The sequence below is a fragment of the Mirounga angustirostris genome, unplaced genomic scaffold (assembly GCF_029215605.1).
Source record: "Mirounga angustirostris isolate CCGP_5_RB_7025 unplaced genomic scaffold, mMirAng1.0.hap1 SCAF_11, whole genome shotgun sequence".
Lineage (NCBI taxonomy): Eukaryota > Metazoa > Chordata > Mammalia > Carnivora > Phocidae > Mirounga > Mirounga angustirostris.
Genome location: NW_026991719.1, coordinates 45,010,172 through 45,034,939, shown reverse-complemented (window position 1 = coordinate 45,034,939; position 24,768 = coordinate 45,010,172). Strand labels below are relative to the sequence as shown.

At 37.0% G+C, this 24,768-nt stretch overlaps 1 protein-coding gene across 14 annotated transcripts in view; it reads left to right on the top strand.

Moving 5' to 3' along the window:
• HUWE1 (HECT, UBA and WWE domain containing E3 ubiquitin protein ligase 1) overlaps window positions 1-24,768 on the top strand; it is a 162,440-nt gene that overhangs the window by 23,389 nt on the left and 114,283 nt on the right. For all 14 annotated transcript variants that reach the window (XM_064574095.1, XM_054508125.2, XM_064574093.1 and 11 more), the window contains 4 exons: window positions 8,296-8,364; window positions 14,005-14,103; window positions 14,775-14,981; window positions 16,124-16,276. In XM_064574095.1, the coding sequence (XP_064430165.1) occupies window positions 8,320-8,364; window positions 14,005-14,103; window positions 14,775-14,981; window positions 16,124-16,276 (504 nt within the window). In that variant the 5' untranslated portion in view covers window positions 8,296-8,319. The remainder of the gene's footprint in view (window positions 1-8,295; window positions 8,365-14,004; window positions 14,104-14,774; window positions 14,982-16,123; window positions 16,277-24,768) is intronic.

Below are 24,768 nucleotides of genomic sequence, written 5' to 3'. Positions count from 1 at the left end.
GGCAGGTTGGAGTTTAGTGTTCTCTAAAAGCCTTTTTATTTAAAAGCGGCCTAATCGCTTTTCCATGATTTCAGTGGGAATTTTAGGCTGACTTGGATTCATCCACACTCCAAGATGTGTTTGCAGCATTTCTTAACCTACCAATAATAAATCAGTAAATACTGAGTGTGTGCTGTGTGCTAAATTTCAGGATTAAACAGCAGAAGGTATAGAAAAGAAGCTTCAAGAGCAGGCAGCAGCCACTCCAAGGCATTTGTTTAGATGATATCATTCTTAATTTGATGCGTACTGTTTGGATTAGGGGCCACTCTTTTCTACCTTAAGAAAAATGGTACAAAAGGAAAATTCTCATAAATGGATGTATGATTATAAAAAGTTTGGAAGAACCTGAAAAGCATGAAGCATAAATAAAAACTGTGTTATCCTGCCACCTAGAGGCAACCACTGTTAATGTATATTTTTTCCCTTCCCAGGTTTGTGGGGGTTTGTGTGTATGCTTGTTTTAAACTTCCTCACCCTGTGGCAAACATTTTCTCATTAGTAGTCATGGAAGTGATAGGTACAGGGTACAATAAGCACATAAAGAGGGACACTCAGTCAAGTTTTAAGAGATTAGGGAGAGGGTAGTCATAATTCTGGTTAGTATTTGTGCTTTCAAAACCCACATGAGTGTTCATTATGTTAAGGTGAAATAGAGGTTAAAGGGTCCCCTACCCTCAGCTTTCTTAGGAATTTTCTCTCTGTTATCTCCTCTTCCCCTCTACCTTTCAGTGACCCCATAATTCTCTGCTTGCATTGACAGCCAACATCTTCAGAAGAGTTTTTTACATATGCCATCTGTATTGCCTCATTTTTTTTTAAGATTTTTTTAAAAATTTATTTGACAGAGAGGGAACACAAGCAGGGGGAATGGGAGAGGGAGAAGCAGGCTTCCCGCCGAGCAGGGAGCCCGACACGGGGCTCAATCCCAGGACCCTGGGACCATGACCTGAGCTGAAGGCAGATGCTTAACAACTGAGCCACCCAGGCGCCCCTTGCCTCATTTTCCATTGATTCCCTGACTCACTCCAGTCTGGCTTCCCTTCCCACCACCCCACTGAAACTATTGTTGGTCAGGTTATCTCTATTCCCAATTTCAGTGTACATTTTTCTGGACATACCTCATTTTAACATTGGACACAATTGATCACTCTTGCCATCTTTTGTCTTTCATGATACCATGATGAACTAGTTTTACTTCTACCTCACCAACCTCTCCTTTTCTGGGTTCTCCTCCTTTTCCTTACCTTTAAATGTAAGATCAAGTAGGAACTCAGTTCTGGGCCTCTCCTTTGTTTGTAAGTCATCATCTCCAGACCAATGGCTTCAAATACTGTCTATATTATGACAATCACAGATTTTTATTCTCAGTTCATACTTCTCTCATGAACTCCATTCTGCAAATATTTGCCTACCTATCATGTAGTAGATGCTGTGCTAGATGCCAAGAGCTTAATACTGTAGAAAATCAAACTAGTTATATTGATATTTGCTATGAGAGAAACAGGCAGGGTAGTGTAATAGAAAAATAAACTAGCTTTAGGTGAGTTGCCTTGGGAAGCCACTTTGGGTCTTAAAGTCGTTCCTCAAATGGAACTAGCTATAGGAAGAAGTAGGAGTGTGGGGTAGAAGCATTCCAGTGGGAATATCACTTGTAAAGGTCTAGAGGACAGAAGGAACTTAGAGCATTCTAGAAACTAAAGGGAAAGACTAAAGTAGTTGTGCAGAGAGGAGATTGGAGAGAGTTCCAGCAGCCAAATCATGCCAGGACCCTGTGAGTCATGTTTAGAGTTTGGATATAATTCTAGGAAAACTGTTGAAAGGTTTTAAGCAAGGAAGTAACATGAGCTGATTTATGTTTTAAGAAGATTACTTTTGCTGCTCTCTGGAGAAATGGATTGGATAAAAGTAAGTGTGGAAGTGGGGAGATCAGTTATCCCTGTTTCACAGTTGAGGAAACAGAAGTGTACAGAGGCTGGTTTGTCCATGCTCATACAGTGAGTAGGTGATCTAGCAGGGATCCTAACCTGGGTTTCCTGATTTTGAGCCTGTATTCTGATCTGGTGCTTCTCAAACTTAAAATATATTAATCACCTGAAGATCTCATTAAAATACGGATTGCTTCCTCAGGTCTGGTGGGCCTGAGATTCTGCATTTTTTTTTAAAGATTTTATTTATTTGAGAAAGAGAGAATGAGAGCACGAGAGGGAAGAGGGTCAGAGGGAGAAGCAGACTCCCTGCTGAGCAGGGAGCCTGATGTGGGACTCCATCCCGGGACTCTAGGATCATGACCTGAGCTGAAGGCAGTGGCTTAACCAACTGAGCCACCCAGGCCCCCGAGATTCTGCATTTTTAATAATTCCCAGGTGATGTCAGTGCTGCTGATCCTTCAACCATACTTTGAATTGTAAAGCTAACCTGCCACTACACTCAACTTCTATTGAGCCAGATTTGGGAACTACAGGTGTCCTCTGCCCTTAAGCTGATTCAGTATTGAAAGTCATTCTAAATTTGGTCAACTGGAGGTGATTACTACAGAGTGAGTTACCCTTTCAAGAGCGACTTCCCCTCAATATATTTTAAGTGAACACACTTGTCTTGATGTAAACCCTACAAAACCAAGATTCGAACTTCAAAGGTAAATGAAGTTTGGGGGAAAGGAGGAAGGGAAAAAAGTGGCTAATTAAATAGAAGTATTTAAGTAATGTATAGCTGTGGATGGTGGTTCATAAAATTACTTAATTTCCTTAAAGCTGATCTTTTTAACCTAAGTTTAGGAAGAAATCTTCATTACATGTAAAGATTGCTTGGTGCTCAGAGTTCTGGTCTGACCCAACAAAGGCAGTAGGCCATTTCCAGGAATTTGTTTAGAACTAATTTCTTTTTGTTAGAGGCTTTTTTATGTAATGGGATTTTCACCCATTTAACTTCTGAACATTAGGTAGAACTCATTCCGTGGTTACTGTTCCCATCATTAGTGTGATTTGACAGTATCTCACCTTCTTACCTTCTGCCCCAGCTTTCTCTCTTGCAATAATTTTCTGAACATAGGATCCAACAGTGTAAAAGAGTCTGTCACAACTATGTATTTTCATCTACAGGGCTTTATTGTAATAAAACTAGTAAATAAAGTGAAAAGCATGTTGTTAAAGCATGGACGTGGCAGCCAGAGAGGCCTGGATTTAGATCTTGGTGCTGGCATTTACTAGCTAGGCATAAGGTACTTAATTTCTCTGAGCCTCAGTTTTCTATCTGTAAATGGGGACAAAACTTGGCTTGAGTGGTGAGGATTGTATGAAAGACTTACATGAAGCCCCTTGGGCAGCACTTTCTCAAAGTTTGTTCTTTGGGATACTTAAAGTTGTGGGCTTTTAGTAAATAACCCTTGAAAAAAATGGTTTTGTGCCCTAATAAGTTTCCTTTACCCAAGATTTCTTGGAGCTGTTAGTAATGTCAGTCAGCCACTTGACTATCCTAAAGGAAGACACATTCCGTTTTTAACATTTCCCAAATTACTGGAACCTTGTCTTCCTTTATGGAGCAGAATGCTCTATAATGCTTTAGGAAACACCAACTCATTGTCTGGCTTGTAGTGAATGCTCAAAAAATACTTTCCTTCCCACTGTGAAACCAGCTTAGAAAGAGACTAACTAGGAACAAAAAAAACTTGAATTTTCTTAATTGATGTCTCATGGACAGTATTATTCTTCTTTTTTAAACTATAGATGTTTCTTGCAACAAAATTACAGAAACCAGGTTAACGTTGCACTTGTTAGGGGAATGTGTGTGTTCGTTCATTTGTTTTGGCTTGGTTATTTAATTGGGTGCCTATCATCTGAATCTGTTTATGAAAAGTTTGGGGCCCAAACACTGGAAACAGAAAAAGCCAAATGTACTTGCTCTCCCCGGACCTTGACAGCTGGGGCCTGGGCTTAGGACCTACCCTTGACCAATGAGATGCTCACACTTGGGATTTTTTTGTGTCTAGAGCCGCTGATGCAAATAACCTGAGACTGTTCAGAAATCATTCTGCCACAGCAGTACCTTCCAGGCATCTAGAGTCTGGTGTTGGCAGTAGAGGCACCCCCAACTAAGCTGTGGGAGGTCCTTGGCTGAAGTTCAAGGCAGCGTAGCTTCCTTGGTTCCTCCTATTTTCTGAATGTGGATCTATAAGCCTTCCTATTGATTCCCTAAGCTGTTACCCTTCCAGTAAGTCTTTTTTCTGCTTTAGTCAGAGTCTATTTTCTCAACCCAGACCCTTGACTGGTACAGAATCCCAAGTCAAAACAGCTGTGGTTAAAGTGCGACACATGTGTGAAGATTTGCCAGTGACCTCATCTACATTTTCTTAAGTCAGTAAAAGAGTTAGAGTTATTAATGCAAGGTAATCAGTGCTCTTGTTTTGGAGGATTGTTTGGTTTTTTACTGTTGAATTGTGAGGTTCTTTATATATTTTAGATACTATATATGGGTCGCAAATATTTTCTCCCTTTTATACTTTTACATTTAAGTCTGTGATCCTTTTTTTTTACTTTGCATTTTTTAAATAGAGATAATAACATGACATTCTAATAGTTTCAGGTGTACAGAATAGTGATTTGGTATTATATATATTGTGAAACGATCACAGTAAGTCTAGTTAGAATTTTTTCTTAAGACGAAAACTTTTAAGATCTACTCTGAGCAATTATCAAGTATATAATACAATATTAACTATAGTCACCATGCTACACATTATATCCCCATAACCTGTTTGCTCTATAACTAAAAGTTTCTACCTTTTGACCACCTTCACCCATTTCACTCACCCCTGCCTCCGGCATCTACCAGTCTGTTCTATCTGTGAGTTCAGTGTTTTGGGACTTTTTTATTTGTTTTTTTGAGACTCTACATGTAAGTGAGACCATACAGTATTTGTCTTTCTCTGACTTATTTCACTTAGCATAATGCCCTCAAGGTCCAGCCATTTGTCACAATGGCAAGATTTCCTTCTTTTTTATGGCTGACTAATAACTCCTGTGTGTGTGTGTGTGTGTATGTATGTGTATCCACTCATCCATCAATGGACAGTTAGATTGCTTCCATGTCTTAGCTATTGTAAATAATGCAGTAAACATGGGGATACATAGATCTTTTCAAGTTAGTGTTTTCCTTTTGCTAAATACCCAGAAATGGAATTGCTGGATCATATTTTTAATATTTTGAGGAACCTCCATAGTGTTTTCCCATATTGGCTGCACCAATTTACATTCCCACCAACAGTGCAGAGGGGTTCACTTTTCTCCACATTCTCACCACATGATTCATTTTGAGTTAATTTTTATATAAAGAATGAGGCTTAGGTCAAACTTCATCTTTTGCCTATGGATATCTACTTGCTCTGGCACCATTTGTTGATGAAACTATCCTTTGAATTGCTTTTTCAACTTTGTCAAAAATAATTGGGTAGGGGCGCCTAGGTGGCTCAGTTGGTTAAGCGCCCGACTCTTGATTTCAGCTCAGGTCACAGTCTCAGGGTCGTGAGATTGAGCCCCATGCTGGGCATGGAGCCTGCTTAAGATTCCTTCTTTCTCCCCGCCCCTCCCCCCCCATGTGCTCTCTCTCTCTAAAAAAAATCAGTTGAGCATATTTGTATGAGTCTATTTCTTGAGTCTATTCTGACTGATATATGCATCTATCCCACCTCCAATACTACATATATTATATATCTTAACTCTTGTAGGGAGATATATATGTATGTCATGAAATTGGATAGAGTGATTCCTCCTCTTTTTCAAAATTATTTTAGCGGTTGTAGTTCCTTTGTCTTTCCATATATATTTTAAAGACTTACTAATTTTAGAGAGAATGCGCAGGTGAATCCACGGGGTGGGAGGGGCAGAGGGAGAGGGAGAGAGAATCTTAAGAAGACTCTGTGCTGAGTGCAGAGCCTGACACAGGCCTTGATCCTACAACCCTAAGATCACAACCTGAGCTGAAACCAAGAGTCAGATGCTCAATTGACTGTACCACCCAGGCACCCCATATACATTTTAGAATAATCTCAGTTTATTTACAAAAAAAATCTTGCTGGGACTTGGGTAGGATCTGCATTAAACCTATATGTCAATTTGAGGGGAATTGACTTCTTTACTGTGTTGTTGAGTCCTATGAGCATAGTATATCTCTTCATATATTTAGCTCTTTGGTTTTTCTTAAATCAACATTTTGTAGTTTTCAACATACAAGTCCTATACATGCTTTGTTAGATTTACACCTAAGTATTTTAGAGTTTTGTTTTGAGCAGTTGTGAGTGGTGGTATACTTTTAAAGTTTGGAGTTTATGTGTCCATTGCCAGTATATAGAAATAGATTGATTTGTGTGTTTATTTTGGATCCTGCAACTCTACTGAGATCATTTATTAGTTCTGGGAGTGGTTGTTTTGTACATTGGTGGATTTTCTACTAGATTAATCCTTTGTCATCTGCAAATAGGGAGTTTTGTTTTTCCTTTCTGATATATATACCTGTTATTTCATTTTCTTACCTTACTACAGTGGCTAGAACTTCCAACACTGTGTTGAATAAAGTGGTGAGAATGGACATCCTTACCTTGTTCCTAATTTTGGAAGGAAGGCATTCAGTGATTTGGGTTGTATGGTGTTGGGGCTGGCTGCTACTCAGTAGAGGTAGTCTCAAAGCCTCCCAGCAAATGACTGCAGCCACAATAGTGTGATAGCTGCTTGTTTTAGGGAATGAGTGTGAGAAGTTTTGTGAGAAAAAGCCAAAACTGAATACAAGTAGCTCACTTAAATTTCCACTACATGGATCAGATTGTTGCCAGAATCCTGTTGGTCTTGTTTTAGATATTTGGAAGTTGTAGGCAGCAGGCATTTTGTTCATTTTCTTTTATATTCTGAGGTAATTTTTTAAAAAGTAATCTGGAATTTCATATTCTAACATGTGAACCGTAGAGGGAAAACTGTGTGTGTGTGTGTGTGTGTGTGTGTCTGTCTGTCTGTCTCTACAAAAGCATTTTAGAATATACTCTGGATGTTTCACCAGTTCTTCCTGAAGTGTCCATTGGTTAAATAGATGCCGACCATGTAGGCAAATACACTTTATTTCCACGGTACTGAGTATGTTGGACTAAATTGAAGCCAAAAGCTACCTGAATTTTATACTTGTGCTTGGTCAGCTTTATACTATGACAGCCTTCTTGGGGGAGAGACATTGACCTTCAGTTACTGCTGTATAGCAAATAACATTATTAGTAGGAGAATCCTTGGTGTGTAAAGAGCTTTCAGTTCACCTCTACTTCTGTCCAGGTGTCCTAGTTGCTAAAGGGAGAAACCTTTATTTCTTTCTGTCCCTTGTCTGCCATGAAAGATCACATAGGTTTATACTATGGGTTGCCCACTTTTGTGCCTTCTAAATTAAATGGCTTTAGTAAAAATGATTGTGTTCTGTGCTTAGGACATTTCTAGTGGGAGTCTTATACCTCATTTTCTAATTTAAAAATAAAAGTGTTGTGTTGCCTTTGTTTTTCTAACACAACTAATATATTTTTATTGGTTAAAACAATAAAAGATACAGAGATGTGTATACATAATCCTTTTGGTTAGCAATGAGTTAACATTTTGATGCATACCCCTTCTAAGCAGTTTAGACATAGGTTTATACTGTTTGTTTTATAACCTTTTTATTTCACCATGAACATCTTTTTGTTATGTAATTGTGTGCAGTGTTTATAACAGTTGTGTAATATTTCATTTTAAACCAATCCTTTTTGGACATTTGGTCCTTTCCAATTTGTCACTATTACATATGGTCATGCAGTATAGATTCTTGTGGTTAAATATTTGTGTACATCCTTATGATTTTCTTTGGATAAATTCCCAGAAGTAGAATTGCTAAATTTTCCAGAAAACTACAAGGATATGGTGAATTTTTCCATCCTGAGGTGTGTTAAAAACAATGTGATCTTTTATTTTCAGTTATGAGTTTGAGAGGTTTGTTTTTTAAAAAAGTGTTTTAATTTTGGCTTAAATTGATTACAGTCTTACTCAACATATGGATATGGGCCAATTTTGTCTGGAGAGATTCCTTTTTCTTCCCTACCTCATAGCTGTGCCTCTAGTTGGCATGGCATCATAACTCCAGAGTTTTTGCTTTAAGCATTTTGCATGTTCTTCATTCTGTCTTGTTTATGTCAAGCATATAGTACTTAAGATTGCAACTTTAAGTTCTCACTTTTTTTGGGAAATTTCTTTTCAGATCATAAAACAGAAAATCGAAAACATGAAAGTAGACAGGACTAAACTGAAAAAGACACCTACTGAGGCTGTAAGTATCCAGAAGTATGCTCTATTTTTTCATTTCAGAAAAAGTCCTGGCAATCAGTTCAACCATACTGATCTTCAAACTATGTCATCACTTATATATACAAAGTGCAATAAAACAGCAAATTGTCTTGAAATGGTCAAATTTACTTTTGAACTTCCCTTGATTAAAAAAGTGAATAAGCTAGTCACCAGTGGAAAGTGAGCACTAAACTGTTTGTAGCTTTGTGTACCTGAAGTAGGCTCCCTGGCTGCTGTCTTCTATGTGTTGGAAGGCAGTGTGGTATAATGGAAAGAGCAAATGTGGATTCAAATTCTGTCTGTACTTATGGGGTCTTTTTCAATTTTGTTTTCTCGAAAATTAAAGTGGTAACACCTTTCTTAACTGGGTTTCTTGTGAGGCCAGTGTTGTAGCTTTTTTTAAATTATAGATTCTTAATCATACAATTCACCTTAGCCTGTATTAACCTGTGTATTGGTTGACCATGTCAGTTGATCCTATGTCAGCAGTAGGAATCCCAGGTTTAGTCCAATATTCTGTCAGCTGGCTTAAAATGCATTTTGAGGTTAAGAAAGTATTGCATTGTTATGACCCTCCTGTAGATCCCATTATGCTATAGTTCAAGGAGCATGAGCTTTGGAATTAGACATGAGTTTAAATCACTAGATTTTTGTGGCCTGGTTTTCACAGCTATAAAACAGGGTTGATAATTTTTCTTTCCTTGATGTGAGGCAGATGCTTAGCAAAGTATCTGGCACATAATCAATTAGTTCATTTTCTAAATACAAGCCACTTGGTTTTTAAAAACTGTAGCTACCTGGCAAGTATCACCATGGATATCACTATTAACATTTTGCTATATTTCTTCTCATATTTAAAAGATTATTGCATGGACATTCTCCCGCCCTTTTTTGTTAAGCATTATACTAATGAATGTGAGAAATGCTGTCTTCCCATACCCTCATCAACATTACAGATTATCTTTTAGATTTTTGTTAATAAGTGGGGAAATATTTCATGGTTTTAATTTTCATGCTTTAATTACATATATTTTCAAATTTATTGGCCTTATATTGGTTGTCTGCTCATGCTGGTCATTTTGTATTTGACATTGGAATATTAGGTTTTTTATTGAGTGCCATACATATCAAGTATGTTCACTTTCATATCTATGGATACTTTCCTTTTGATTTTGTTTTGATGTGTTTTGGCATCTTGAATTTTTGACAGTTATATACCCAAATTATTTTGGAAACGAAAGAGCAAAAAGAAAAGTTGCCTTAAGAAACTACACAAATTAAAACAGTGGCATCGGGGCACCTGGTGGCTTAGTTGGTTAAGCATCTGCCTTTGGCTCTGGTCATGATTCCAGGGTCTTGGGATCAAGCCCCGCATCAGGCTCCCTGCTCAGTGGGGAGCCTGCTTCTTCCTCCCCTGCTCCCTCTGCTTATGCTCGCGCTCGCTCTCTCTGTCAAATAAATAAAATCTTTAAAAAAATAAAACTGTGGCATCCGTGTAAGAAGATAACCTAGGAAAGGATCCTAGTGTACCTGTGCGTAAGAACTTAACATATGATAATTATAGGAATTATTGGTTGGTAGGGAAGGACAATATTAATCAAGAAACTGTGTCAGGAAAATTGTTTTGACTTTTGAGGAGTGGGGACTATTATTGAAGAAATTCTAGGTAAATTAAAAGTCAAATATTTTTAAAAGAAATAAATTCTTGGTGAAATATAAATGAATATTTACCTGGTGTTAGATGGGGATGGCCCTTCCAAGCATTAAAACAAAGGGGGAAAAAAAAATGACAGCGTAAAGTAATATATCCAAAGTAAAAAGGCACATGACGAGCTGGGGGAAATATTTGTAACCTAATACACAGTTGACCCTTGAACAATATGCGTTTGAACTGCACAGTTCTACTTACATACAGTTATTTTTCAATAAATATGGTATTGTAAATGTGTATTTCTTATTTTTCTAAAAATCGTAACATTTTCTTTTTCTAGTTTAAGAATACGGTATATAATATACGTTCCATAAAAATATGTGTTGAGTGTTTATGTTACCAGTAAGGCTTCCAGTCAACAGTAGGCTATTAATAGTTAAGGTTTTAGGGAGTCAAAAAAATTCTACTTAGGTTTCCTACTGCATGGGGGATAGTCAGCACCCCAACCCCCATGTCGTTCAGCAGTGAACTGTAGTAGCTACATCAGTAGGAGAGATGAATATCCCAATGACAAAATGGACATAGGTCATTTCAGAAAAGAACAAATTCATTAAACTGCCAGAATAACCTTGTAGATAATCAGAGAAATGCAAATTTTTTCTTCTTTTACCTAGTGGATTGGTACAGATATGTTCTTGGGGTCACACCTATACACACATTCCTGGCTCACAACATTTGATAGCTCCTAGCAAATTACTTAGGATAAAGTCCTGGAATTGGAATTTTTAGATCATTGCCTATACATTTTTTTTCTTAAAGATTTTATTTATTTTTTACCTGAGAGAGAGAGAGGGGGAGAGAGACAGAGCACAGAGGGAGCGGGAGAAGCAGACACCCTGCTGAGCAGAGAGTCCGACGCGGGGCTTGATCCCAGGACCCTGAGATCATGACCTGAGCCGAAGGCAGACACTTAACCAACTGACTGAGCCACCCAGGCGCCCCTCCCTATAAATTTTTAAGGCTTGAAGATGCCTAGTTTTCTTGAGCAGCATACCAAATTTTCTGTACTGTGGTTAATACTAGGTATTATTTTTAAGGACATTTAAAGTTTTTTGTTTTTTTTTTTTTACCTTTTGACCCCCTTTACCCATTTTTCCCACCTGTCCACCTGTGGCAATCACCAGTCTATTCTCCATATCTATGAGCTTGGGTCTTTTAAATTTGTTTTTTGTTTTTTGAATCTATGTATGAGTTGAGATTATATGGTATTTGTCTTTCTCTAACTTCTTTCACTTAGCATAATGCCCTCAGGGTCCATCCATGTTGTCATAAATGGCAAGATTTCATTCTTTTTTATAGATGAAGAGTATTCCACTGTATATGTACACCCCATCTTTATCCATTCATCTGTCCATGGACTCTTAGGTTGTTTCCATATCTTGGCTATCGTAAATAACGGTACAGTGAACATGGGGGTGCATTTATCCTTTCAAATTATTGTTTTATTTTCTTGGGTTAAATACCCAGAAGTAGAATTGCTGGATCATATGGTAGTTCTATTTTTAATTTTTTTGAGGAATCTCCACAGTTTTCCATAGTGGCTACACAAGAAATACATTTATTGATCACTTTGTATATCAGCAACTGTGCAAAGGATTTTTCCCCTAGATTTGATATCTTTAGTGGAGCAAATCAATGTGAACCTTGGCAATTAGTATGCATCCATTGAACTGGCAAGTGCTTTCTTTTGCATTACCTGGAGAAGGAAAATAACAATCAGTTTGCATTTATGTAGCAGGAACAAGATGGTAAAGATAGACTTTTGTCCCTGGTGCATTCTGCAAACCACAAGGTCTGTAGGGACCTTGAGACTGCTGATAAAACAGAACATCATGCTGGTATATTAAATTGATGCCATTATGCTGACTGTATCTTGTGAGCAGAAAACGCAAGTACCTTAGATGCCTTAGACATATGTATGCCAGAGACTGACTGCCCTTTGAAGCTTCAGGGTCTTCCACATCAGGAAAGTTTCTAGGGGTCCAGAGGTCTGGGAAATACCAAGATTTCCCTTCTAAAGTGAGAGATGAATTGCTGTACCTTGTACCATATACCATGAAGACAGAGGAACAACATATGAGGTGCCTCTTTGGATTTTGGAACCAGCATACATCAAATTTGGGCTTGTTTTGATTCATTTACTGGATAACCTCTAAAGTGATAGGTCTGGATCAAGAAAAGAGTCTGGAAAAGGTTCAGGTTATGGTATAAGCTGCCCTACTATGTGGACATTTTGACCTAGTAGAATGAGATGTCTGACTTAGGTGTCAGCCAAAGATGCCTCTGGCAAGCTGTGATAGAAGTGCAGCTGAGATTCCTAGAATTTTGGCAAGGCTATTGTCTGCCAACAACTATTCTAACATTCAGAAAAGCAGCTTCTGGCTTGCAACTGAAACTTGATACAGACTGAATGCCTGATTGAGATATCAAGTGATTATAGGATTCAAATGTTCATCATTAATTGGGTGTAATCTAATCCACAGAATCAAAAAATTGGATCTGTATAACTGCATTCCATTAGACATTGAAGTGGTATATTAGATACTAAGCCTGAATAGGTCCAGAAGGCGCAAGTGAATTACATGAGCAGGTGGTTTAGACTCCCATGTTATGTTTCTCTCGCTTCATCACCTCTCCCTCAATGTATATGACTTTAAGGAGAAGAGAAAAAAGTGCAGGCCAGTTTATGGAAGGATTTTATGCCAAGGATTTTACATGCATTAATTACCACAAAAATTTCAGGTAGCTCTTAATAATGCTTCCTCAGGGAGAAAGGTTTGGGACTTAGCTTAAAGAAAACCTTTAAACCCCTGTTTTTCCATGTTGTGTTTTGGGTACTGAAAATACCTCTAGTTTAAATCTCACAACAGCGTTGCTGGATAAATAGGTGGTGTTAGTTCATTTTGCGGAAGAGGATACTAAGATTCAAAGAGGTAGCTTACCAATTATCTAATTCCAAAGCCCATATTCTTTGTAGTAGTATGCTGTCTCTCAATATTTAAGCCCCTGTCATGTGAAATAAGTGCTTTAGTATGTGGCAAACATTTGAACCTCACATTACCAAGGTAGTTATTAGGTCTCTTTTCCTGGTAAGAAAACTGTGGCTGAGAGATTGGACTAGCTCACGATCAAACAGCTTATTAAACATCAAGCTAAGAACTGAACCCAGTTTTGTTTGGTTGCAAATCTAGGCCCGTTTCCAGGATACCATATTGCTTTACAGAGAAAAAAAGCCAGTGTAATCATTTCCAGCTGCCATCCATTAAAAGAAGACTTCTCTGTCCCAGTCCCTAGCCTTCTTCCTCCTCCACTTTCAGAAACTTTACTATAAGCTCTCAATCCACGCCTTGTTACCTGAAAAACAGGCCCTTTCATCAGTAAAAGAGAGCAGGAATATATGGCAGTGGGAATCCTGTAAGAATGAAGTCCCAGTATTACAAAGTTCAGAAGGTCTTTGTCCTCCTACAGTTAGAGGGTTTAATGTTGCAGAGAAATACAGCCAGTGCTAATCTTCACCTTTAACTGTGAATTCACTAGGGTTTTTCAGTGTTCCTCTGATTCAACATTTCTTATCAGGCATTTTAATTAACTTTCAGACTGTGGTACAGATTCTTTCATTTTGTTCTTATTGGTGTCTAGCTCGTTTCCTTTATTTCTGTTGTCTGTACCCTTCCAAGTAGATTGTCTACATGTACAAGTTTATCCAAGTTAAAAATGCACAGATGGATTGTTTTATTATAATATTTCCCTTTAATCCCAAGTGATTGGCAAATTTCCCATTTTCTAATATAGTATATTCTTTCAGAAGTTAAATTGCTAAGTGTGTTGGCCTAAAGATTCCTTTTCCCATTCTTTGTTTTTGTGTATCCCTCATCCTCCAAAACACTCTTTGTGAATACCTGTTTTTCTCAGCCTGCAGACTGCAGAGCCTTAATAGACAAACTCAAAGTTTGTAATGATGAGCAACTCCTCTTGGAACTGCAGCAGATCAAAACATGGAACATTGGGAAGGTATGTGAACCCATGCTCCCAAAAGACAGGGCTCCCTGGACTAGTACATCATTTTGTATTCTCTGATATGGAAAGAGAAACCACAGTGAGGTAGCATCATTCATCAGTTACTTAGTAAGTATCTAGTGTATGTCTAATACAGCTCTAGACCAGTAACTTTTAGCTTGTGAATACCAAGGAAATTTTGAAAAATGTGAAAGAAAATTTCGCTAGCTGAAGATGAAGAATGTTTACACAGGTGATGATAAAGAATTTCAACCACGGAATTCCTTTAGTTTGACAATATGAGTTTGAGATAGTTAAAAGAATCTTCTTTAGGTAACTCTAAAAATGAACACTTCTGATAAAATGGGTTCTGGCAGGGAGAGTCATTGTATTTGTAGACCTCAGAATGTAGCCAGAATTCTCTCTCTGAAGACCTAGTTAAGGTGTCTACTGGTGTTAGCACATGTGTACTTGATGCACTGATGTAATAATGAACTCAGGTTTATATGCCTCAGAGTATGATATTTCTCATACAGGTTTCTGTACTGGTGGGGGGTTTTAAAGAGAAGCAAAGGTGGGAAGTGAACTTGTCTAGGTGTCACGCTCAGCAATCAATTGTAGCAAAGCACCTACATAGTACTTAGTACCTTATTCTCCGATGTTCCTCTTTCTCTTCCCTTCTCCAGTGTGAGTTATACCACTGGGTGGATCTGTTGGACCGCTTTGATGGAATCCTGGCAGATGCTGGACAAACAGTGGAGAATATGTCGTGGATGCTCGTATGTGATAGGCCGGAAAGAGAACAACTGAAAATGCTTCTCTTGGCTGTGTTGAACTTCACAGCCTTGCTCATTGAGTACAGCTTTTCCCGGCATCTGTACAGTTCCATAGAGGTAGGAGAGGTTCAGGCCTATGTGATCTCTTCTCAAGTATTATTGTTCATGTCCAGAGATAAAGAAATTGCTAGTTCTTTCTGATAATTGTTTCTTTCCTTTTCATTATGGAGGTCTGGGGTTTTCGGTGTCAAAGACAATGATGATGTTTTTTGGATATAGATGCCCTTCACAGGTTGCTGGGAAGGTTCTTTATTGTCACCTTCACTCTGCCTTTCCAGATTCAAGAAATTAATGAGAATGTAATACATGTATTGAAGTATTCTAGGGAATTTGCAAAAATTGATCTTTGTTCCAGGTTGTTAGAACATTACTCATTGCCTAAATGACCTGTTAGGTTTATTTTCCCAAGTCTTTGGTAAAGAAATAGGATCAGAATTAAAAGGAAATGGCTTGGGAAAAGTGGAATAACTGAACTAAAGTATAGCACCCACGGTTTTAAGTGAGGAACAGATAAGCAGTCTGTTAAAGATAAAATAGATTAGTTGCAAAAGGAAGTACATAGCCTTCAGGATTATCAGCAACCAGAAATACCTAGGTTTCTTGCCAACTAAATGACATAATGATTTTAACACTGACCAAATGCTTCAATATATTGATGAACTTTGATTTTATTAAAAAATCTAGTCACTTTTGGATTACTGTTACATACACTATACTGTAACAGTCATAAATGCCACCAGCTGTTGTTGCTATCTTTAGCTTCTATATGGAGGACCCTGCATTTTAATTAGTTCCAATTTTATATTTGTCAAAGGATACAGAAGGAGCATAAAATTACCTTTCTTTCACAATACTTTTAGTCTAGTTGAGACTTAATGTTCTTAAGTTCCACTTTGTATTAAAATACCACATTTGTCTCTTTTGTAATCTGTTTTTTCCCGTGGGGACACCTGTGCAATTTTGAGCTGCTGCTCACTTTTTTCTTTTTTTCTTTTCTTTTTTTTTTTTTTTAAAAACTTGGACTTTCTGGCTTGCTGCCAGATTATAAGCTGCTTGGGGACAAGGTTGCATGTTGTAGGTGCTCAGATATTCATAAATAGTTTTTTGTATATGAACAAATCTATTACTACATAGGCATTTTAAGTTTTCAAGGCCTAGTGTGCCCGATACCATAATCTTGCCCTTTTTGTTCCCTGTAGCATTTGACAACTTTATTGGCTTCCTCTGATATGCAAGTGGTGCTGGCAGTCCTTAATCTTCTCTATGTATTTAGCAAAAGATCAAACTATATCACACGCCTTGGATCTGACAAGAGAACCCCACTGCTAACCCGGCTACAACACTTGGCAGAGGTGAGTCATGGGTAAAGAGTGGAAGAGCACAAAAATTGGACCATATAGTTCCTTTTCACAGGTGTTTTTTACATTGTCAAAATGGATTACTATCCCTAAGTTTACTGGCCTAAATGAATAGAATTATGGGGGCCCCTTAACTAAGTTCCCACCAAAACCTAAGAAGTATTCTCAATTGTTACGAAGCAATTTTGAGGGATTTCATGAATCTCTACTCACAAAGCAGAATCACTCTGTTAAAAAATGGCAACAGCTTTTCTAGAAAGAAAGTTCATAATCAGATTCTACTTAGGAAGGAAGTAGGGTGCAATCTGGATTTGAGTCTTGTCTCTGCTTATTAGCTCTGATACCAGTTTTCTCTGGGAATTTAGTATATCTACCTTGAGAGTAGTTTCAGAATAAAATGAAATGTAGGGTACTTAGTGCTATGCTCAGTAATTGGTTTGTGATGGTAGTAATTATAATTGAAGGAAAAAAAAAAAACCACTCTCATATAAAAGTAACTCAACCAGGGCGCCTGGGTGGCTCAGTTGATTGAGCGACTGCCTTCGGCTCAGGTCATGGTCCTGGAGTCCCTGGATCGAGTCCCGCATCAGGCTCCCTGCTCAGCGGGGAGTCTGCTTCTCCCTCTGACCCTCCCCCCTCTCATGTGCTCTCTCTCATTCTCTCTCTCTCAAATAAATAAATAAAATCTTTAAAAAAAAAAAAAAAAAGTAACTCAACCAAACTATTGTCCAGTGTTCCTAGAGACAAATTGATCATATGTACTTAGGGTTTGAGAGAGGTAGAAAGCTTTGCTAGAAAGCTTTCTTAGAAGAAAATTGAGGGGTGCCTGGTGGTTCAGTCAGTTAAGCGACTGCCTTCAGCTCAGGTCATGATCCCAGGGTCCTGGGATCAAACCCCACGTACTCTCTGCTCAGCAGGGAGCCTGTTTTTCCCTCTCCCTCTGCCTGCCACTCCCCCTGCTTGTGGCTCTCTCTCTCAAATAAATAAAATCTTTAAAAAAAAAAAAAAATTGGTAAGGCTGACTTTTTAAAAGCCAATTAATGATTACATCATAAATAATATAACTCAAGTTTCAGGCTATTTTTAGGTACATGATTCCTTAAAAATCTTCCCCCCCCCCAAAAAAAACCTATTTATTTATTTTAGAGAGGGAGAGAGAGCCAGGGGTGGGGGTGGAGGAGCAGAGGCAGAATAGAGTCTCAAGCATACTCCACACTGAGTGCAGAGCCCCACGCAGGGCTCAGTCTCACGACCCTGAGATCACAACCTGAGCTGAAACCAAGAGTTGGATGCTCAACCGACTGCACCACCTAGGCACCCCTCCTTAAAAATCATTTTTGAAAGATATAATATATAACCTGTATTGTGAAAATTCTGGGACATACAGAAAAGTATAAAGAGAATATTAATCACCTTTAATTCATCCAGATGGAGCTTCCTTCAAAATTTGAGTATATTTTCTAATTGTATTTGCAAATATGTATATACAGATGTGCGACCTATTCTGTTAACATAATTTTCTCATGTTATTAAAAAATGTAAGACAGTTCAGTATTGGCTCTCCAAGTAACAGTAAGAGGAAAAAGAAGCCATATTTCAATAGATGCTTCAAAAGCATTGGATAAAATTCAGCACATTAATTAAAACTAATATAAACTCTTAGAAAGCTAGGAAGACAAAATTTAAATTTATAAATCATCTACCGGAAGTCATAATGGAAAAACTGAAGCATCTCCATTGAATTCAAAAGTCACACAAAAATGCTATTACTTTTGCCACTTAAATTTATAGTAGAGGTCCTAACAAATACAAGAGAAAAGGAAGAAATGAAGGATACGTATTAAAAGAGAAAACTTGGGGCGCCTGTGGCTCAGTCAGTTACGTGTCTGCCTTCGGCTAAGGTATGATTCCAGGGTATTGGGATCCAGCCCCTCATCATGCTACCTACTCAGCAGGGAGCCTGTTTCTCTCTTCCTCTGCCTTTCCCCCCGCTCGTGTGTGTTCTCTCTCTCAAACAAATAAAGTCTTAAAAAAAAACTTATTACTATTTGAAGGTGATAGGATTGAGGCTTTTGGTTTTCTGGGGAGACAGTATAAAATTATTAGAACTAATAAAAGTATAGTGAGGTAGCCAAGTAAATGATCACTATACAGAAACAAATATTTTCTCTATACATTAGTAATAACCAGTTAGATGATTAGAAAAAAGACCCTATTCACGGTATCAACGAGTACACTAAAATAAGCCATAACGGTTTGTAAAACCATACATTAAGAGAAGGTAATGGAGAAGGTTATATTGTGATTTACTGGTAGTGAAGGAACTCTTAAAAAACCCAAAGCATAAATCTTATCGTAAAAATTACAAAATTAAGACTTCCCTTTCATTGAAAAACATCATAACTCACTGCAGTATAGGCACTCACATTGGAATGTAAATCAGCACACTGCTTCCTTGAACAAGAAAAACATCAGTTGGAATAAACAGTGTACTTACTGATATGGTTGACTAACATTCTGGTGCAAACTCATTTTGTCATGGACCAATACCACATTTGAACAATTGGTGGAATATCAGCTGGCCTGTGTACAACAATAAAAAACAGAGTAGTGATAAAAAAAAGAAAAACAAAAAAAGAAGAAACAAAAAAAAAAGAAAAAAAACAGAGTAGTGATAGATGGATAAGTGTTTAGCCATGTTTTAAAACTGTCAGGGGTGGTGTGCCGCGGTGGCACAGTCAGTTGAGCGTCCGACTCTTGGGTTTGGTTTAGGTTGTGATCTCAGGGTCATGGGATCGAGCCCCATGTTGGGCTCTGCACTCAGTGTGGAGTCTGCATGAGACACTCTCTCTCTCCCTCTGTCCCTTTCCCCCTAAAATAAATAAATAAATCTTTTTAAAAAACTGTCAAGGGACTTTGTCATTGTAGTATATTTAAGGAACACCTCCAAATTAACCAGGATAAACAAAGGCTATGGATAGATAATTCACAGACCAGGGAATTCAGCACATTAATAGATGTTGGAAACTCAGTAATTAGAGAAATACAGCTTATAAAACTATCAGATTAACAAATTAGAAAACTATGTAATGGTAAGTGTTAGCAGGCATATGTGAGGCTATAGGAACCCTCGACTGGTACTCCTGGGTATATATCCCAAAGATGATTTCACATTATTCCATAAGGTAACATCTGGGAAAATACTGCATCATTGTGGCAGTTAGTAGATTGGATAAGTAAAATGTGCTGCATGCATATTATGGAATATGTAGCAGTTAGAAGCAGTGAACCAAATAGTACATGTAGCAACATCAGTAGCTTTTAAAAATAATGCTGGGGGGTGGTTAAAAATGTTTATTGCTCAGTACCATTTCTGAAACTTAAAAATGTACACAACAACATAAGGTTTTGAAAAAAATTATAGATATAAGAAGTGAAAAGTGTTGCCTTTGGCAAGGAGAAAGGAATGTGAATGGGCAATAATCAGACAGATGGTTTACATAAATAAGTAAAAGAAAATAAAGGTAACCAGCAGTATTTAAGATCTGTTAGAACAAAACTAAACCTTTATTTACAGATTAAAAGATGATCTAAATTTGTGAGCAGAGACAGATGATACCATTTTTTGCATGGGAAGACACAATATAGTAGAAGCCCTCTTTGATCAAATTAGGGTCAATAGTTGTTAGGTTAGTTATTGTTAAAATGTTAAAGCAGATCTTTTTAAAAATGTCATTACGTACCACTTTTTAAAAAGATTTTAGTTTTAGAGAGGAGTGTGAGCCCAGGGGTTGGGGTTGTAAAGGGGGCAGAGGGAGGGAGAATCTCAGGCAGACTCCAGACTGAGCGCAGAGCCCATGACTCTGAAATCATGACCTGAGCCAAAATCAAGAGTCTGACGTTTAACTGACTAGCCACTTAGGTGCCCCAGTACATACCACTTTTTAAAAACTGAAACACAAATGTCAGTTCTTTTTCCTGTCTTTCTAATGTAAGGCCACAGACACTACTTTGAGTCAGAAATAGTCTGTTCTCTTACTTACATAAACTACAACTATCATCTCTGATTTCTTTAAAGTAGAGCAACAACGGTGTAAAGACTTCAGTTTGTAAAGGAACCTGAATACAGAATTAGAAATTTTTATAATTTATCCCGAATCTCTTTTCCCTAATTTAACACTTTTTATTTTAACATCTTGCCTTTTTAGCCTTTGCCAAATATTCAGATTAGTTTTTATAAAAATAGTTCCCTTTTCAGTTTAAATCATTGTTCTGTATAATATTTTAACTTACTTATATACAACTGACATAAATGAGTTTAGAGACAAACACCTGGCTTGGTACACATACAGATAACTGGTGGGAGCAAAAGAGTGATTGCAAGCATGCGTTATTCAATATGTTTTAAGTTTTTTTAATTGGCATAGGAACAGACAAATATGTCTGCAGAATGAAATAGTAAGCATCGTGTTGTTTATAAAGAAAAATGGGACAATTGACTATTTGAAGGAAAAATGTGTTTAGATCATTTCTTTACACTATTCACATAAATCCTACAAACGTATTTAGAAGTAAATATAGGCAGCTCTTTAACATCTTTCATGAGGAAGGATTTCCTAAGTCAGGAAACCTATAAGCCATTTTAAAAATTGACAGATTTTATGTAAAAATAATAGTTATAAAGAAAAGGCAGATGACTTCTTAAACTGAGAAAAAGTATTTGCACTGTGTACAACAAAGGAGTAACACGTTATGTAAACAGCTTTTACAAATCCTTAAAAATGTAAATAACCCAGTAGGAAAACATCAAAAGTATATGGACAGATAATTCATAAAGGAATATAAAATAATTTTTAAACTTGGTCAAGAAAACATGAAAAGATTACACTAGGAATAATGGGGAAATGTACATTATGTGAGATCATTTTTTATCATTAGATTGTCAATATTACCTACAATTGGCTAGGTTGTGGGGAAACAGGTACTTATAAACTGTTGGTGTAAAAATGCGCTGCTGTAGGGTTATTTGGCCGCACCTTTAATTTTAAAATGTATACATTTTATTTCATCCAGTAGTTCTAATTTAAGGAAATTATGTTAGAAATATATTCAAGTGTGCATAAAAATTATGCTTAAGTATTCTCACTGCACCATTGTTTGGAAAAAAATTTTGAAATATCATATTTAACAAGGTATAAGCCTATGTATGACCCTAAAAGAGCTCCTCGATGAAAGGATCTCAGCAAGAAAAGTTAGTTGAAGATCCCCATTTATGGTTTTTTAGAAGTCCAAAAGTAAAACTATATTAATGAAGTACAGAAAGTTACATATCTTAATTGTAAGCTTAGAGAATTGAATTGGGGGAAAAGATGATGGGTGAGTTTCACTTTTTATATTCTGTACTTTAAATGTTTTATAGCTATAATGTATTATATATTTTATAATTAAATGTGAGAATTTGTAATGACTTTGTAGATGTATTTTTAATGACTGTAACATTCCATTGTTTGTGCTATAGTTGTTACCTGATTTAATACCTACTATATGTAATCCCCTTAATACTCTGAGAGTAGGAATTCTTACCCTCATTTTACAGATGAAGAGTATGATATTAAGCAAGGTGAAGTGATTTGCTTATAATTCCCATAATCAGGCAGTGATTTGGGGTTTGAAACCTGATCTATTTGCTTATATGAGCCATAACCTTTCTAGCCATATTGAATGGTTTTCAGATTTCAGAACAAGGTTTACATTTAGAGATGGAAGAAGAGTACTCTAGTAAATTTGGTGTTTTGTGTAGAGCCCAACAGCACCTATCAGAATTAATATTTTGTCAGATCATAGCACCCCACTTTGAGGTTATTTGATTATCTATACTGTAACAAGAGTTGTTACAGTATACTGTATTGTTACATGAATATGGTTTCTCTGAAAATAATTTATTGTACTGCATTCACTTTTCATCTTATGATATGATAAAATGCCTATGTGATGAAGTGAGGTGAACGACTAGGCATTGTCATGTAGTCATCATGATACAGCCTTGGTCTGCTTTTGACTATCTGACAATATGTCAGGAGGATCATCTTTCAGACTGCTGTTGACTGTGGGTAACTAAAACCATAGAAAGCATTTTGGACTCCTTTTACCTTGTATGACCCTTGTGCTCCCTTTTTCCTCTGAATTGGGCTAACATAAAGACTGTAGATGGAAGGTTGACTTTTAAGTCCCAGACAATTTACAATCTTGATGGGTGCAATACATTGCAGCTTTTGTTACTATATTATGTACTTGATGCTTTGTTATTACAAATAAAAGCATCTTAAGGTTTTCAAGGGATAAGACATAATATGCTAGGTGTTTAGTAGTGGTAACTACAATTATTCAAACTCTCTTATTAAAATTTTAAAACTTAATTTTTCTCAAAAATGTAACTTGTTGACGTGGGTTGCTTTCTCCTACATCTTCTTTTGAAATGTGACAGTTCTTATAACAGTGGTCTTCAATAGACATTTTGGTTCATGTCTCTTCGTTTTTTAGACTGCTTCCTGAATCTGAATTCTTTTTGTCATCCGTGCCCTGTGCAACAATTACATGTATTCACTTGCATGTGGTTAAGAACTTGGGTTTAGAAGGATCTAATTCTGTCAACAGATCAAATTAATCTCAGTTTATATATCTGTAAATTGGGGATTATGGTATCTACCTCATAGTTTTTAGGTGTAAACTAAATGAGTCAAAATTCCTAGGTTTAATGCTGATCACATTGAAAGCACATAATAAATGGAAGCTATCGTTGAAGATGGTTGTCAGCACATAAGCTACATGATAAATCCCTTTTATATTTACTTTATTTAAAAACTATATATACATTATTTTGCATAAATACATATTGCCACATGTTTGGGGTTTTTTTGGTGTAGTCTTTTTTTTCTCTTGGTCATCTTCCCACAACCTAAAATGTATCCTTGTGTATGTATTTTTATCTTTATATTATATTGACATGTTTAGGGTATTTTTGTCTTTGAATTACAGAGGCAGGACATTTTTGCATCTCAGTTTTCTTATTTAATGGTTTGTAAAAAATTCACTAAATCACTTGTATAACTATGTCATTGTTTTAATGGCTACATCATAATTCCATAGTTTGAATGTTCCATAATTTATTCAACTATTTCCCTATTAATGCATATTCTTTTTTTTCCTATTATGAACAATGATTGCTACGTTAAGCAATCTTATATATATGCCCTTACTTACTGATAATTTTGATTCTGTGTAAGAGTCCCAGTAATCTCCACCTTACTTTAATTGGTCCTTACCGGATGAATAGTGACTTTGAGCATCTTTTCATGTTTGGCTATTAGGATTTGCTCTTGTGGATTGTCTGTTCATTTGCCCATTTTTCTCTTGGTTTAGTGTTTTTCTGTAAAAGCTCTGTTGGAGATATTAGCCCTTTGTCTCTGTTTAAAGTATTTTCCCCCAAATCTTTGTGATGTTTTTATTTATTGTTTATGTACATATTTTCAAAAAATGGTTCAAAAAAAGGTAAATGGCTTCTAGAAAAAATGTTGAACATCATGTTTTGATCTTCATGAAAAATGACTTTGTATGTGTATCTTTTCTCATGATAGTTTTTTAGTGACTCCCTTAACCCAGTGATGTGGGCCAGTTGTGAATATGAGTAGTGGTTGGTTAACTGCAAATGTAGAGAAAGTTCTCCAAGACTTACTGAATTGTTAAAAGCCAGTTGGTTTGTTGTTGTTGTTTTATTTTATTTTTTTAAAGATTTTATTTATTTGAGAGAGCATGAGAGGGGGTAGGGTCATAGGGAGAAGCAGACACCCCCCCCACCCCCCACCCCCGCTGAGCAGGGAGCCCAATGTGGGACTCTATCCTGGGACTCCAGCATCATGACCCGAGCCGAAGGCAGTGGCTTAACCAACTGAGCCACCCAGGTGCCCTAAATTGAATTTTTAGTTAACATACAGTGTATTATCAGTTTCAGGAGTAGAATTTGGTGATTCATCAGTTGCATATAACACCCAGTGCTTATTACTTCAAGTGCCCTCCTTAATGCTGATCGCCCAATTACCCCATCCCACCACCCACCTCCCCGCCAGCAGCCCTCAGTTTGTTTACTATAGTTAAGAGTCTCTTATGGTTTGCCTCCCTCTCTGTTTTTATCTTATTTTATTTTTCCTTCCCTTCCCCTATGTTCATGTTTTGTTTCTTGAATTCCACATGAGTGAAATCATACGGTGTTTGTCTTTCTGTGACTGACTTATTTCGCTTAGCATAATACCCTCTAGTTTCATCCACATCTTGCAAATGGCAATATTTCATTCTTTTTAATGGCTAATATTCCAGTATATATATGTACCACAACTTCTTTACCCATTCATCTGTTGATGGACATCTGGGCTCTTTCCATAGTTTGGCTACTGTAGACATTGCTGCTATAAACATTGAGGTGCAGATGCCCC